The sequence below is a fragment of the Cebidichthys violaceus genome, unplaced genomic scaffold, assembly GCF_023349555.1.
Source record: "Cebidichthys violaceus isolate CVI_PGR_0920_01 unplaced genomic scaffold, fCebVio1.0.p SCAF_8, whole genome shotgun sequence".
Lineage (NCBI taxonomy): Eukaryota > Metazoa > Chordata > Actinopteri > Perciformes > Stichaeidae > Cebidichthys > Cebidichthys violaceus.
The window spans coordinates 14,201,965-14,218,866 of NW_027176964.1; the positions used below are offsets into that span (position 1 = coordinate 14,201,965).

Sequence of the window (16,902 nt, forward strand, 5' to 3'; positions counted from 1 at the left end):
TTCTTTTGAGGTGGAAAAAAGTAGCATAAAGATTGTCACAGTGCACATTAATAATGTTTCAGTATTTGCCCAGACAGATTAATCATCGCTGAGTCAAGATGGAACTTGAAAGTGTTGCATTTGAAATGTTCGTGGTTGTTTCATTTCTGTGTAAAACCTTTTTTTTTTCGGTGATGTTTGCGGCATCAGAAAACTAAACTGTTTGTTTCAAAGCTTTGACTGAAGGAATAAGGCGATGTCACTTAACGGCTCATACAGGCGGAAAAAACTGAAGCCCGACTACAAATGATGTGGCTTCCTGCAGAGGGGGAAACACCATGTGTGAGTGAGCTTTTCTTTTTTTCTGTTTTTGTCTTCTTTTTTTTTTTTAAACTAAAAAGTATAGTCTCGTTCTCCCTCCCTTTGTTTGACAATAAAAAAGAGCTCAAAGACAAAACGGCACATCAGACATGAGAAGTAGAAGACTGGTGTGTTTATTTCAAAACAAATCGCGTATCCATTTATTAATCTCTTTACAATCTCAATTCCTTGTGATTATTCATACATGTTGTACAAAATACGGACCAACTTTCAGCAACTCTTTCTATTATGCCCATGTGTATAATAATCATACAGATTTAACAAAAAATGAGTGACCATTAATTATAACGAATTATGATACTTGAGCATAAAAGTAATTTCAAAATGCTGTATGTGTTATACTAGTATTGTATTGTATTGTGAATATTTGCAGATTATAACACATTATAATTATGTTTATAACGCATTACAGACTTCATTTTCTTCAGTGTACACTTATTTTGTGATTTCCTGTGCAGCTAATCTTGAATGTTTTACTGTAACTGTAAAGTACGATGTGCAATGGGTGTGCTTGTCTGTGTTTGAGTCACTGGTGTTGTAGGCGGGGGAGTCACATGTTTTATCCATAAATGTCAATTCCTGATAACAGTAATAGTGCAACTGCGTGACACGGATCTGTACCCACCTACACACATGCACACACACACACACATGGTCCTTTACTACACACATACACACACACACACGCACACACACACAGTGTTTACCACAACAGCACACTGTACATGGAGCTAGTAACATTTTCACTATAAAAGTTTTATTTTGAAGGAGTCTGACTGTGAAATAATGAGAAAATTTCACCCAGCACAGAATCAGAAATTAATTATGGTTTAGAAACACACACACACACACACACACACACACACACACACACACACACACACACACACAAAAATTCCTGCCTGTGATTTTGGTCAGACTTTTAAAGCCATTGTGAAAGTGATGTGGTTTAAGTGAGAGGGAAGTAAATGCAGAGATCGAAACTCTGGACCACAGAGGATAAAACATAACAAAACATGTATCCCTTCTGCTGCAGCATCACTCTTTATTACTTCAGAAGCTTGAGGAATAGCATTATCCTAACTATTGGATTCATACGTCTTATGATGCATACACATTCCTCTGTAGGTTGTTAGGATCTTAGATTTGCGTGGGCGTTACATCCAGTATGTGAACCTCTACAGTTATCAGCATGGGAACCAGAGGCCTCCGCCATGGCTCAACTTGCACGCTGACCACAAAGGTAGTTTTTCTTCCCATTTGAGAGGCCTAAAGTTTCAGGTAAAGAGGAACAGGTAACGGGTTCCAGGTAACGGGTTCCTTGCAAGTTACGGGATGAATGCGATTTTTCCAGTCAACCTACTTGAGTCCAGTCGGGTCGAGGCCACCCACTCTTTCTGGTGACACAGACCTTAAGGCCAAAGCTTCTCTCTGATCATGAGTTGTAAGCCAGTGGTCCCCAACCTGTTTTTTCGCTTGTGAGCATCGAATATGAAGCCATGTTTAGTTAAGTTTCATCTCTATAAACTGTTAGAAGTTCAATCGAAAGGTGGTGTTTTCAAATCAGATTGTTTCTGACACCTGAAGAAGTAAAACTATACAGTATTTTACAAGATAAAGCAAAAAAACAAACAATGAATAGAAAAAAATGAATATTTACAATCTCTGTAATCATCTCAAAACAATGTTCAGCTTGATGTCATTTAAAGGAATCACATATTTTTAAAAGATGACCAGATTCAGTAGATTTTCGGCAGTGCATCCTGCAACATACAGCCAAAAGATAGAGAATTTGTATAACAGCTTCCTCTACTACACCACCATCACAGAATTGAGGTCGACAATGGACTTAGATATTGTTGACACTTGCGCACCATGCAAATTTTGTTATTTTGCTCATCAAGAACTGTATTCAATATAAGTTTTGAATCACAGAAGGAGCTTAAAAAGCAGAGTTTGTGATTGTGCCACTTCAGTGTGTGAGTGCACCAATCACATTGGCAACTGTTACCTGTGAAAATACAATAATTATTAATTCACACTGAGTTTTGTCCCTTTGACGTATCAGTGTTTGTGTTAGGGGCCATTCTTCCTGTGCACCTGTGCTCGTGCTTCCTGTCTCACTCGCCCTCCGCTCATCCCCTCACCCTCAAACCGCATCCTTCACACTGTCACAATAATACTTGTAGAAAAAAATGAAAAAAAGAACTTAACTCTGCAGTCACAGACACAAAGACTACGACGCATAGGTGTGCAAGTGAAAACAACAGGGTCTTCCCCATCTTTACCCCCTCGGTTCCATGACAGCTTCTACCTTTTACAGTACACTGCAGTAACAAGGCGTGAGAAACAGTCAGTGGATTACGTTCACAATCATGCCCTCACACGCGTGTGTCTGTGTGTGTGTGTGTGTGTGTGTGTGTGTGTGTGTGTGTGTGTGTGTGTGTGTGTGTGTGTGTGTGTGTGTGTGTGTGTGTGTGTGTGCGTGCTTGTCACTGCTGAATATGCTGTAGCGGTCTCTGGGAAGGATAGTCGATTGTTGTAGATGTGTTCTGTTCCTGGGCGTGATCAAAAGTCCGCAGGTAGTGGCCATTGTTCTGCTGGTAATAGTACACCAGTTTTCTGGCAAACACTGGCTCCACCTAAAATGAAATTAGGTCTATGTATGAAATATGTCTGTGACTGATGAATTATGTTATCCTATTGACGCCTATAAAGAAAGAGAGCAGTATTTAAAGTGATCTAAAGAAGCAGCGAACTTGAGAAAGTGCATGTTCTGGTTGGCTAGCATGCCGCGCCCCGACGATGCCTTCAGTTAATGTCTTTTCAGGTTCATTATTTGTTATATATAAAGATAGGGTTATTATCATAGAGCCTACATAATACCTCAAATATGCATATACTGCACTTCTTGCAGCTTTCTTGTAAACTTTATTTTGCTTATTGACAGTCCACGACTTAAATGCATCTCTGTTTTGATAGGTGTCTGTCTGTCGTATTAAAATACTTTTCATATTGCTATTGCATTCAATGTAATTAACTAATTTAGTACATTTAATGGCAGCTTAACCAATCTGAATTCAACTAGCTATGCTAATTACCCTTACCCAGTAACTAACTACTGCCTCATTTATGTGTTATAGTCATAGACCATATATAAGAAGGGGAATAATTAACTAAATACCTAACATGTCAGTTCATATTAAATGGATATCTTCAATTACAGATAACCAGGGAAAGTCGATGAGTAAATTTAACTTTTAGCTATGACTAGCTCACCAGCTGGCAACATATATCGCTCTCTTGCTTTTGCTGCAGTTTGACTTTATTCTAACTCTGTTTAGCAGAAATTCCAAAAGGTGTTTTCACAGAAATTACACATTTACCTGGTATATAGTAAACTAAAAGTCAAATTCAGGTGTTAATGTTAACCAAATATGTAGACTAGTTACGACATTTTGCGTTTGTAGTACAGTAGTATTTCTAGCAACCATATATGAATTTGCCAATATACATGGTTGTTGAGCGACAAATAAGTCTAACTTATATTTTTGCCAGCTGAGAATGGAATAGCTAGTGGATGGCTACCTGTGCTGTGATCATCTTCCTCGGGCGCTGCGGGTCGGGGTACTCGTCTCCGAAGCATAGCACCACCTGGTGTCTCGGTAAATGTCGGCCATTGTGGGCAAACTCTTGAAGCTCTGAGAGAAGAGGAGCAAGAAAAGACAGGGGGATCAGTTACAGAACAAATCCACCTAGTGCTACTTATCACACACTCCAGCATACCACTTTTAAACATAAAAAAACACACAACACTTTCCCTTATCATCGTGTCTTTTTCTGGAAACCACTGATCTGGATGATGGAAATTTGGGTGTGAAATGGCTCAGAAAACACCATCTTGTCATACAGTGTGTTGGACCACAGGAGGTGGGTGGGGACTTCACACACTTTGGCCCCCTGCTGAAAATGTGACGAGCCTTTTATACTTCAACACTGTGCGGGATTTACCCAGCTAAAGCAAACTGCAGACTGTCCTTCATCACGATCATTAACATCACAGCCTTCATCAACAGGACCACAACCATCGTCATAATGTAAGTAGCTAAAGTAGCTCGGTTATTAGAGCATTAGTTATTCTGATCGCTGAAAGAGTTTAATGAGCAGTAAAACCCAAATCCATGACATCGGTTACCAAAGAGCATCTACACCTACAGGATAAAACATATAACTATTCAAGACGATAATCTCAGCCTGACAGAGTCAAGTAGTTTTAATTAGAACTTGACTGTAAAATTGTGAAAAGCATTTTCCTTAAAAAAAATTAAGTGTTTTAGTTTTGAATTAACATCGAGCTTAAGTTGCTTTCCCATACAAAACGTATGATCGTCCTATAAAACATGACGCATCGCTTAAGATCAAGCTAAATTGTAGATTTAATCGGCTGCTCCCAGTGGTAAGCCTACAGTATGAGCAGTGCATAAACTAATACATTGTTCATCTACGATGTAATAGTAAGCAGAAGTGTAAATGCATGTCCTCCTATGGCTGGTGTATGAACAGATAATGAATGACAAAATAGTAAAACAGAAAACTGGTAATATTAAATGTGTCCTCAGAGGAGAAGTTATATTTTTTGGCCGTTCTCTGAATACCACCATTCTCTGACTATGAACTGCATCATACTGCCGATGTGTTTCTGCCATTGCTTCCAAAGCTGCAGGTGTGAACCGAACACAACGGAAACATATTTGCTTACCAATCAGGAATTGCTGGGTGTCAAACAGTTTGCATGGCTGCTCCTTCTCCAGCTTGTTGGGTTTATCCATATAAGGAGCCAGAGGTCCTTCCCAGTAAACCCGTCCCTGGCAGAGGCGCTTAGCATACAAGCCATCAGGCGTCATCCACAGAAGCACCCCCCTCTCCAGTACATTAGGAAGCATCTCAGCACCCTGCCTCTGAGACTCGGGGTACGGGAATGGAAAAAGGATGACTTCTGCCCCGCTATGAAGCTTGTCCTCTGGGCATGGGGAAGAGGAGGAAGAAGAGGATGGAGAGGCGGAGGAAGGAGAGGTGATCCGACAACCTTCTGGGCTGCTGGTGGTAACCTCCTTCACCAAAGACTCTCTGTAGTATAGGGACACATGCAGGCCAAAATCTGGAAGAAAGAGACGAGCATTTAGCGGACACATCCTTGTAGGAAACAACTTGAACCTCACAGCCGGATCTGATGGCAGCCCTGGAATAACAAGCTACCCTGTGAAGCCTGACACATCATATAATATTCAGGAAATTCTGATGTTTTGATATTGAAGTGTTTATTGGACCTTTAGTCAAAAGAAATTAAAAAAAAATTTTTTTTTGGTATTTACATATATGATACTTTTTTTGTATCACATTTGATACATCAGGCATATTCATCAATTTATTGATCACAACAATGTTTATTTTAGAAACAATAACTAATGGTGTTCATTGCTTTTGGAACATTTGGAACATTTCAGTTGGTTTGGTTCTTATTTTTTCCCAAACAGCAACCTTTTTACAACCTGTGTGTTTCGCCTCGTGGCAAAACACAGTTTCTGTCCTTGTTCAGGCAAACATGGACTTTACATTTCCTACAGTAGACATGGGAGAAGTGATTGCCTGTGCAGTGCAGTGTTTACTCTGAATTTCTTTTTTTAAATTAATTAATTAATTAATTAGCAATATAACAAAAGATTATGATAGCCAAGGATTTTTTTATAAATAAAAAACATAAATTTCCACTCAATATATACCTTTAATTAGTTTAATTAAATGACCAAAACAGTGTATTTGGCATTGTGATATGGCATAATCCAGAGTGCATAATTCACAGGTGAATAATTACTTTATAAACCTGCTGTATCATATTTGATGGAAATGGAATGCTATGATAATGATAATGCCTGCTACTGCCTGCAGTGCATGGAAACTCCACCAGATGGCAGCAGACATGTATAGGATCGTAAACAACAGTTTTTTTCAGGAAAGTATCGCTCATGTTAATTACGTAGAGGTCTCTGAAACTCACGTATCAAATATGATACAAATGGCGCTACACAACTTTGTTCTCAATGATCTTGGCATGCAGATAATTACTCACTTCTCTCTTAATATTTCAAGCATCTTTTTAACCCTTTTTTTTTATAATCTATTATTGTGTGATACTATCATGGCCTGCTGCTCTTCAGAATAGGGAAGTAAGTGTTGTACAACGTTCTTGTAGTTTCTTATCTGTAAATGCAAATATTTTCAAAATAGTAAACAAGCATGTGAGAGAACTTCTGCGTGCGTCTTTCTCTAAATGAGCCCCAGATGATTATTTACCTGTTATGCCATTGTTTTGGTTGATGGAATACACAGGTGGCTGGGACTCTGAAAAGTAGGTGTGGAAGGAGAGCTGAAAACCTGCGCAGAATAAATCAAATAAATAATGGTCATAATTTCAGTACTGAATGTCATAGGGCATTACGCCGCTTTGCAGGGGTGAATGCTTTTTTATTATTATTGAAGTCTAATCTGTATATATATATATATATATATATATATATACGTATATATATATATATATTACAAATATATATATATATACGTATATATATATATATATATTACAAATATATATATATATACGTATATATATTTGTATATATATACATATATACATATATATATATATATATATATATATTACAAATATATATATATATACATATATATATTTGTATATATATACATATATACGTGTATATATATATGTATATATATATATACGTATATATATATACATATATATATACATATGTATATATATATATATACATATGTATATATATATATATATACATATATATATACATATATATATATATATATACATATATATATACATATATATATATATATATATATATGTTTTCTTTGTACGTGAGAAGATCAAATTAATGTATAACAGATGTGCAGCTGATGCTCAGTATTATAATTAAATAATGGTTCAATAATAATACTTTCTAGAGCGATTAGGATAGCTGTAATGATTAACACTATTCAAATTGATGGTGAGTCTTCTTCCACTATAATTGGAGTTTCCCAATTACCTCACCTGAATGCAACCACAGGCATTCATGGGGTTTATACAACCCTTGTTCTTGTTTATGCATTAAGAAGTTAGCGATAAAAACAGTCTTCAAACATGTGGTTGTGGAGTTTATTTCCACCTTAAAGAACAAAGTTGAATTCCACTGTAAACTAAAAAGGATTGTGATAACTTCTACAGTTGTAACGGGGTGACCGTGGCTAAGTGGAGAGCAGGGCTATCTTTCAATCAGAGGTTCGATCCCCGGCTCCTGCTCCACTAGTCTCATGTCAATGTGTCCTTGAGCAAGACACTTAACTGAATTGTAAGTCTGCTAAATGACTGCTAAATGACAGTCACTGACACTACCTGATGACCTGTTAAAGCTTAAATTCATCGATGAAACAAATAAGCGTGATTTCAAGCGCTCTATACATTTTATGTCAGTAAAGTGACAACATTATAACAAATTTAAAAAAGCATAATTCTAGATATTAAAGCAATCTAAAATCTAGAATATAGACAAAGTGACATTGAAGATAAGACATGCATCATATGCTGAGCATTACAGCCACACTCACATACAGAGGCAATGATTAAATCCATCCATTCACTTCTATCTCTAGTTTGATCATCCTGGACGTATCTCACCATTTTCTGTGTGTGACCCGGGCCAAGCCCGGCTGAACGCTGATGGGTAGTGAAACTGACCGTACTGCAGCTCTGCATGTGGCCCGTGCTGATGTGAAGGAGGAAGAGGTTGCTGTTCTGAGGGTGAGTAATCTCTCCAGTCCCTTCTCTCCTGAGAAACCATATAGCCAGATACCTGAGAAAGAACCACATGGACATTCAGTCAGATAAATTGACATCTAAACAACATTTTTTTTTTTTTGCAATCAGTAATACTACACATTAATTTATGCGCTCATGACCAGCATGCTGACCTGGTCATGTGAAGACGTATACGGAGGAATATAGCCAAGGGCATTTACATGAGGTGGTGTCTCCTCCATGTTAATCTTCAGTCCTGTAAATATACAAAATTAGAAATGCATTTGTCAGATAATTAGTCCACAATATTGTCCGTACTTTGTTTTGAAGACAATCCTCCCAAAAAAAACAAACACTGAACTAACATCTTTGACAATAATCCAGGATGATCAAATAGTTGTATTGTGCAGATTAACAACAAACTGAGAACATATTAGGCAAAATATTCTATGAAGCTAACAAACCTAACTCATTTTGGCAGGTTCAAATTGTGAATATGTGTATGCACTTGTGAGGTCCTGCTTTCATTTTGAGAGCAAAAACTGCTCTGGTGTGACAAAAACTGCTGTACGATGGCAGAGACTTAGTTATGCAAGGCTGGAGGTCGCCTGATTGTGTTATGTGCACCCTGCGCTTACTAACCGAAGCCCTCTAAAAAAAGCTCTACGGTCTTTTTGGTACATGCTTTGGCTTCCTTTGTGCTTCCTGCCTCATCAGAAACAACTGCAGTGGCGCGTGTGTGTGTGAAAAGTTGCCAATAGTCTGCAAACAATTTGAGATTCTGTGTGAAATGCACCAGGGGTCTGTATATAAATGAACCATTGCAATGGGCTTTAGATTTCACAGTCACTATCACCATTTTACTCACCAAATTACATCAGACACCTCATATTGTGGCTTAATGTAATCTTCACAAGCTACACTGTAGTTTCGATGGATGATGTTGACATACACTTACCTCTTTTCGCTCCTTCTGGAATGATTCTGTAGACTTTATAGGGGTCTGAGATGTCCAGTTGGCTTCTTTCCACTAACTCATCAAAGTCATTGCTTTTATTAAGAGCACAGCGTAGTCTGGTTTTCCATGTGGGGGGATCTGGCTTGTCGACTCCCTCCTTATATTTTCCCTTAAACAACGCCCATGCCTGAAACATTTATTGATTAGATTAATTTACACTTCTTCTTTAGTCATGCCGACTAAGAGTTGTACAATTGTAGGGCTCTGAAGAATGGATTATTGCATGAACACTTTGTGTGCAAAGACAAAAAAAAGTAAACAAAATCTGAGTAAGTACATTACAACAGTTTTTGGTGATTCATATCCAATAGTGTGTTTGAATATGGAACCGTTAGAGGTTTCAGGTGCAGTGTGAGAAGATATGGGTGGGATGTTCGGACCTTGAAGAGCGCTGCATCCTCGTCTCTGTTATAGTCTTGTTTTCCTGCATGTTTCCACGGAATCCTGAAGATGCTCTTTTCATCATTTTCCCAAACCAGGCCGGAGTATATCCTGCTGTCAATCTGATCGATCAGCCACTGTCTCAGTTTCCCATTGCCGCAGCTGACTGACAGGCCACTGTCCTCATCAAAGTTCATCTCTGCAGACTAAAATAAAACAAAAGCGCATAACAAAACAGGCAGTTAGGTGACAGCATTTTTTTTACTTTTTATCATGTAAGATTCACTCATTGAAATTAAACCGAGAAAGACTGAAAGAATAAGGTCCATCTGTTTGGGTACCATTATTACAATTTTTAGTTACAATTGCAACTCTTTTAGTGATAAAAGAGATGCAGGGTTAGCTTGTGCTCCATATAACTTCTCCTCATTATAGTTGTAATATTAGAAATCACTTTGAATACATTTCATGCTTTTGACACTTTTGGTCTTGCTGATTTATAAAGGACGGGTATGAGGGTGGAGGTTCAAGTGGTACTTTCTTCATCACGTTTAACAGTTTCGTCTGTCAGTGAAAAGAGATATGACTCATTTGAGACACATGCATAAATAGAAACACAAGACAATTATAGAACGACTTTTAACAACAATGCATGTTGGAGTATATGCTGATAAGACTTATCTTATCACATGTTTCTCAAACCATAGGACAATAATTCAACTTCAATAAAATTTAACAATTATGTAAATACCAGAAATTCTAAAATTAATGATGAACCTATTTTCTCCTGACTGAAATTATTGGGGTTAATTTGTTAAATTACAAGTCTTTATTGAATTCAATGTGGAAAATACAGTCATTTAAAAAAGGAGTTGCTGCCGCTTACCGTTAATCATGCAAGCTCTCCCCGCTGAAATCTCTTTTGACGCTTTTCGGTGTCCTTTATCACGTCTTGATTTGTTGGGGGGGGGAGGAGCTTCACGCGCTCCGAGAAGTTCACGAGGAGATCGAAGCTTAGTTCTGTGAAACTCATCTCCAGCGCAGCACTTCGGTGGGGAATCCCTCTAGTGACACCCCGAGCAGACACCGCGGTGGATCGGAACAGTGACCTGTGCATGTTACCAACACGACGATATTCACCCCACATATGTTGCCATCAAACAGCCTATAAGTAGCCTTCAGCCTAATTTTCAGTGACAGCTGTTCACTATAATAGTATAATGTTGCTATTGGGGAAAGATTGAATCGAGGCATGAGGAACCAATGTCAGAAGACACTATGGTTGAATCCAAAATATGTTTCAGCTACTTTAGTATTACTGCCCTCCAGTGGCATTCCACGCGCATGCCCAGCTATCTGCTATTTAACGCGATAGCTCGTCATGCTGAAATTAATGTTTTTTTTAATGCTCTATGGACTCTTAGGACAATGTTGAAGAGAGCGTGGTAAAAAAACGTGATCTTGGTGTTTTGGATATCACATGCATGACCTCCCTTGCAAATAAGACAAACAGGAAGACAACCAGGAAACAGTGATGTAAACAGGGCACAGCATGTGTTCTTATCACCTTCACTTCGACATCAACCTCACAAAACACTTGACTTTACTCCTTTTATTTCGCAGTTTGAAATCTTCATTACACAGTACAAAAATAAAATAAACACAACATTCATAAATTAGGAAAAAATTAAAAACTGCACCATAAACATCAACCAAACCTAAAACGGTGCCTGTGCTTCACATGTTAATTGTCTCTTTCAGTGTTCATGTCCATGATATTTTGAGGATCACTCACAGCTGTGATAAACATGCCGACAGTAGTTCACTCCAAAGAAAAATCAGACTTCCAGATAGGTCCTGAGTACTGTAGCGTTGAACGGCAGTGTAATCCTTCCAGGTTGAGCGGCGAGATATCTTATCAAAGGATCTGATCATTTGCCTTCAGGTGGGGTAGATGCCTGTTTTTCCACCCCCTCACCATTGACTTTAGACATCCTGGCAAGCAAGTCTCGTAGATCAGCCTCATCATTGAAGGAGCTGTCCTTATATTCCTTCTGTAGCCATTCTCTAAACTTTGATGACAATATAAAGAATTTTACAAAAGGCTTAACACTGATGGTGCATTCTCTCTCCATACCATAATCCCGTCTATTCAGTAACGCATTGATATATTCCACACTCTCTCATGCTCCATCTTGCTCAATCAATTCCTAGGACTGACCTGATCGGCTTGAGTAGCCTCAAACTCCTGGAGTTGCCGTTGAAAGCCCAGGTTGGGACCGGCACAGGGCCGGACCACCCTCACTGCAGCCAGCGCCTCCTGCCAGCCCAGTCCCGTCACCGTCATGATGTAAGCCACCACCAGGGTGACACTGCGGGACACGCCTGCCAAACTGTAAGGAGAGAGGGGTGGACAAATAGTACGATGCATGGAATTAAACTGATCAGCACTTTAAGAGAGAGAGAGAGAGAGAGAGAGAGAGAGAGAGAGAGAGAGAGAGAGAGAGAGAGAGAGAGAGAGAGAGAGAGAGAAAGAGAGAGAGAGAGATTGCTTTCTATTTAAAACGGATGAAAACAAATCAATAAGTGTGTCAGCATGAACATGAGCATCTGGGTTATGGTCACGTTTTATACTGTGGTGTATTCTGGTTGTGTTTTGCACATGTAGGCAGTGTTGGGGAACTAGATACATATAACGGAGTTACGTAATTTGACTACCAACTAAATGTAATTGTAATCAGTTACTGGAGAAAAATATGTAATTTATTTACAGTGACTAATCCAAATGTTGGCGATCACAAAGGGAACACGTCTGAATATATAATTTTCATTAAAAGCAACTATAAGTAGAATATAACATTCATGCAGTAGCTCTATTGCATTCTTAATTTAAGTTATACAGAAGGTTTACACTGCCTGGTTAAAGATTTTAGTACTTTTCAGCTTTATCGCCCAGTTTGAAGTATTTGATAGAAATGCAACAGTAATCAAATATAATTAGGAGTTACATTACTTGGATTAAGTAATAACAATAGTTAGATTACTTGTTACATATTATCAGGGTAACCAGCCACTGTAAAACTATAGCATTTCTAAAATAACCTTCCCAACACCACATGTCACACATCATTTGTGAGGTGTAGAAACTGATTAAATACACTCTGTACACACCACAGATGTGAAAGAAATACACATGTATCAGTCAATACGTATAGTAAAGAAACCTGTAGCAGTGCAGCGCCATAGAAATAGTCTCTTGTTCCCCTGTATTTCTGAGAAGATCCTCTGTCTAACCAAATATAACTTTCCTCTGTGAACATAGGTCAGCTACCCAAATACACCAACACAATATGGGTCAGACTCGTTACTGTACTGTTTTAGGAAGTTCAAAAATAGGCGTTTTGCTTATCACTTCATCCCCTCTGTGCAGCAGATACACATGAGTTCACTTGGTTGAGCTCAGGTTTCTTTTTTAGCTCTAGATGCATTGTACACTTCTATTCAACACATCTAGATTTTATTATGAGATAGGTGGAGGAAAACAGATCTAGGTCGGCCACTTGCATCATCTCTCGTTTGTGTGAGTGAACCTTAAATCTAGCTTTGCGGTAAACACACAACAAGATGTCTTTGCACTCACCAATGGACGAGGCAGCCTTCTCCTTTCAGGCGGGACTCGTGCATGAACATTATACTTTGTTTAAAGTGCTGCGTTCTGTGGAGCATAAGAACGTTTGTTACAACAGGCCACATTAAACCATTACGAGATCACAGCAAGATGCGAGAGACGATCTGTGACTATGTGCTGTTGTTCTGACCTCACTGGCGCTTCAGAGCGCCTGCATGCCTCTAAAGCCGCATTGGTAAAGCACAAAAACTTGTTTGTGCATGCCGTGTGTATGTTTTTGCACCCGACTTGTCAAACCCTTTTATTTCTTATCCTTGATGGAGAAGGATGGGGGGGGGGGGGGGGGGGTGACGTGAAAGAGAGTTGGTGTCATATATCGCATAACAGGTTTCAAACACCTCTCGGTGTGAACCGAAGAGGTATGAGGCAACCGGAGCAGTAATGGTGACAAGGGCTTTAGTGTGCATGTGTGTGTGTGTGTGTGTGTGTGTGTGTGTGTGTGTGTGTGTGTGTGTGTGTGTGTGTGTGTGTGTGTGTGTGTGTGTGTATATATACACACACACACATGCGCATGTCCATGTGCGGAGGGTGGGGGTGCGTATAAATAGAGGCACAGCCCCAACCACAACGCTAAAACTGCAGAACTGAGCTGCGACACTTCCTTCCTGCTAAAAGGCCGCCTGATAAGTCAATTTGGCCATAGAGGATTTGTTGTGTGTGTGCATGTGTGTGTGTGTGTGTGTGTGTGTGTGTGTGTGTGTGTGTGTGTGTGTGTGTGTGTGTGTGTCATTTGGTGGTACATGATCGAACCTTGATTTTCTTGATTTGCATGGTTTTTGTGCATGTCATGTGCTCATGTCAAAAACACAACCGTGCACCAAGAGCCGAATCCAGCCGCGTTACTGCGACCAAGTGCACAGTTACATGTGGAGCTTGTGAAAGCATATCATTTACACATTAGCTTGAAGAAAATGAACCTCAGACGCCCACACAGCGCAGCCTCAAATGGATGTTTTACTCTCTCTCTCTCTCTCTCTCTCGCTCTGCCTCAGCCTCTCATTGTTCTGTGCCGTGTTGCTGTGCTGCATCTTGGTACTCACAGGTTTTGTGTGGGCAGGTCAGCTGCAGAAATGCAGAGATAGGTCATCTCCTAAAGGGAAAGAGTACTACTTGTTACCTGTCAGCAAGCCACTTGCTCTGATAACACAAATCAATAGTCAGCAGCTGGGTGAACACCATCATCAACACTCTTCAGGTTCCATGTGCCTGTTGCTGATGGTGGACACATGCCGTGCTTTTGTATGTGGAAGAATAAAAAGGCAATGTTACGCAGGTTTGTAGTCACACCGGTGCATCCCTCCTAAAAAAAAAAATGACAAAACTGAAAAAATAGTCTGATTTTGTACTTGTAGCTTTAAGAGAAACTTTACATCCCAACAAAAAAAAAAAAAAAAAAAACCTGGAAAAATAAATAATGAAGCGAGACAGCACAGTCCACACTGGCTGAAGCAAGAACAACCGCCTACTCTCAAACCCACGCAGACACACAACTCGGCACACTGACCGAACCAACTGTGGTCATTTTTCATGATACTCCAACTACCACATGAGAATAAAACTCTCCTGCTTATTGTTTACCCGCTCACTCGGGAAGGACTACTGTTTGCTCAAGAAGTGGCATGGCGCCTCTTCCCGACCGACCTGACAGACCAGTTTGTGGTCTGAGAGCTCAAGTCATGTGCCCTGTACTAGTGCACATGTAGAGGGCCCAGTCAGATCTGTTCAGCCTCATTTGCTAGTCCATTTCACTTAAAACATTAATAGGGAATTTAAGATGCACACTAGGGAAAAATTGGCAAAGATGGCAAAGGTGTGTGTGTGTGTGTGTGTGTGTGTGTGTGTGTGTGTGTGTGTGTGTAACAATAGAGAGCTTCTCACCTGGAGTATGGGAGCTGCACTGTCATGAATGGACAGGATGTGTGTGATGTTGTTTCTGGCTAATTGTTCCCGGTCTCTTGCATCTGACACAAACAAATATATAATGGGTTTGTGCTGTGATATGCAAGAACCAAATCAGAATGATTTAAAACAAAAAACTACAACACTTAAACAAACCTCTGAAATTCCCCAAGTACAGGTCAGGCAGGACCTATAAGGGCAGAGATACATATGTACACATGAAGAAGATATGGTAAAAGCACCATCATCATCGTCATTTTTATTTATTTATGTATTTAACAGGGACAGTACACAGCTGCTTAGCTGAGTTAGCTATAAGATCATCTGTTAATGGGTAGGAAACAGTGATTATTAAGAATAATAGGTTCAAGTCTAAACTTTAGATCATGCGATTAGAATTATAACCAACATGTAAGGTAAAACAATCACCATTATGTTAAATATTCATAGTTTGACCACTTATATGGTTTATGTTTGATTCTTTTGAAGACGCGTCTACTCTCTAACCGAATCCTGTCAAATATAATCAGCACAACTTTTCCTAATAAACATCTAAAAAGGATGACATCTCACTAATTGCACTCAAAACACCGAGGACCTCTCGTGAGTGCGAACTAAACGATGGTCGCGTGCAACAGATGGGAATCCTACCTTATTGATGCCATTCCCCATGCTGAAAGATCCCGTCTGAAAAAAAAAGAACAGCAGTGAAAGGAAATGCCACGCTGTATTGACTCGTTGTTTAAAAATGCTTATCCAGCGGCTTCGCGGCTTCCCAAACCCGCTGTCGAGGATCAAATGCAGCTCCGCGTCCGAGCCTGGTCCGGGGCGAGCCGAGCACTGCTTCCCAGGCTCGCCGCGTTGAATGCTGGGAGTCGTAGTTTGCCGATACAAGGAGCGCGGCTTTTACTGAGAACACAGGTGAGGTCCAAAACCCAACCCTGGATCTTAAATTAGATATGATGAAAATATGAATACCCTGTCGTCAGGCCCAATGACAGCATATTCTCAACCCTGAAATACACTTTACAAATACAACAGACTGTCAGCCCACATACCAGAGCAAGAATAGACAAACCCCTTGAGGAAATATTATAGGAATACAATAGACCACCAGGAAGTGATATGGAATATAAACTCATTGTGTGTATTGTGTTTAACCACATTAGATGATCAGTAGACTAAAGGGTATGTTTAGAGGGTATGATTTACATTGTGTTTATATTTATTCTTGTTACTATCTACCCAAGATCTTCCTCGTTGCCAGTGTTTTGGTACATTTTGTAAAATATAATAAAATAAGTTTAATGAAATATTAAGTAAAGAGGTAAAAATGAAAACACCAAAAGTATGGTTTACATTTTGTACTACCTTGTCATTTGCAAGTGCCTTCATCATTTCAAGTGGTGATTGTAAAAAAGAAATGTTATATATGAGAGTTATGTGAGATAGCATGCTAAAATTGGGCATTATTTGTATAACATATTCCAAGGTTGTGGGTACCACTCCAGAGATGACCATTGCCTCATTGTTCAACAAATCACTTTTATTCAAACTTGTAGTAATTTAAGTTGGTAGATTTGTGCTTTCCTGCCATCTGCTGGACAGGAGTAGACTACAGGCTTTTTGCTGCAGTTATGCAGTTCCTGGTTCAAAACATTAACCTCAAAACAAAACAAACTTACT

The 16,902-nt window shown here is 39.3% G+C and overlaps 2 protein-coding genes across 3 annotated transcripts; both read right to left on the reverse strand.

Moving 5' to 3' along the window:
• Positions 1–457: 457 nt before the first annotated feature.
• irf4a (interferon regulatory factor 4a) lies at positions 458–10,865 on the reverse strand. Of its 2 annotated transcripts, none has more exons than XM_068701553.1 (9): positions 10,516–10,865; positions 9,629–9,835; positions 9,189–9,375; positions 8,404–8,486; positions 8,171–8,285; positions 6,712–6,792; positions 5,120–5,518; positions 3,949–4,061; positions 458–3,002 (listed from the first exon to the last, which is right to left on the reverse strand). In XM_068701553.1, the coding sequence occupies exons 2-9, from the start codon at positions 9,824–9,826 to the stop codon at positions 2,853–2,855; spliced, it is 1,326 nt and encodes a 441-aa protein (XP_068557654.1). In that variant the 5' UTR covers positions 9,827–9,835; positions 10,516–10,865; the 3' UTR covers positions 458–2,852. The 2 variants fall into 2 exon arrangements, with proteins under 2 accessions (XP_068557654.1, XP_068557653.1); XM_068701552.1 differs by having other exon boundaries at positions 8,111–8,285; positions 10,516–10,864.
• Positions 10,866–11,226: 361 nt separating this feature from the next.
• Positions 11,227–16,064, reverse strand: dusp22b (dual specificity phosphatase 22b). The gene is made up of 7 exons (XM_068701859.1): positions 15,868–16,064; positions 15,373–15,406; positions 15,196–15,278; positions 14,358–14,407; positions 13,270–13,344; positions 11,851–12,022; positions 11,227–11,701 (listed from the first exon to the last, which is right to left on the reverse strand). The coding sequence occupies exons 1-7, from the start codon at positions 15,886–15,888 to the stop codon at positions 11,561–11,563; spliced, it is 576 nt and encodes a 191-aa protein (XP_068557960.1). The 5' UTR covers positions 15,889–16,064; the 3' UTR covers positions 11,227–11,560.
• Positions 16,065–16,902: the final 838 nt, after the last annotated feature.

Excerpts from the sequence above, each read along its gene's own strand:
- irf4a (XM_068701552.1), bottom strand. The coding sequence starts at position 9,826 with ATGAACTTTGATGAGGACAGTGGCCTGTCAGTCAGCTGCGGCAATGGG. Across the intron at positions 4,062-5,119 it reads CACCCAGCAATTCCTGATTG|AGCTTCAAGAGTTTGCCCAC; the intron begins GTAAGCAAATAT and ends CTCTTCTCTCAG. Across the intron at positions 3,003-3,948 it reads GGAAGATGATCACAGCACAG|GTGGAGCCAGTGTTTGCCAG; the intron begins GTAGCCATCCAC and ends ATTTCATTTTAG.
- dusp22b (XM_068701859.1), bottom strand. The coding sequence starts at position 15,888 with ATGGGGAATGGCATCAATAAG. Across the intron at positions 14,408-15,195 it reads GTGCAGCTCCCATACTCCAG|GAGATGACCTATCTCTGCAT; the intron begins GTGAGAAGCTCT and ends CTTTCCCTTTAG. Across the intron at positions 12,023-13,269 it reads GAAGGCTGCCTCGTCCATTG|TTTGGCAGGCGTGTCCCGCA; the intron begins GTGAGTGCAAAG and ends CTCTCCTTACAG.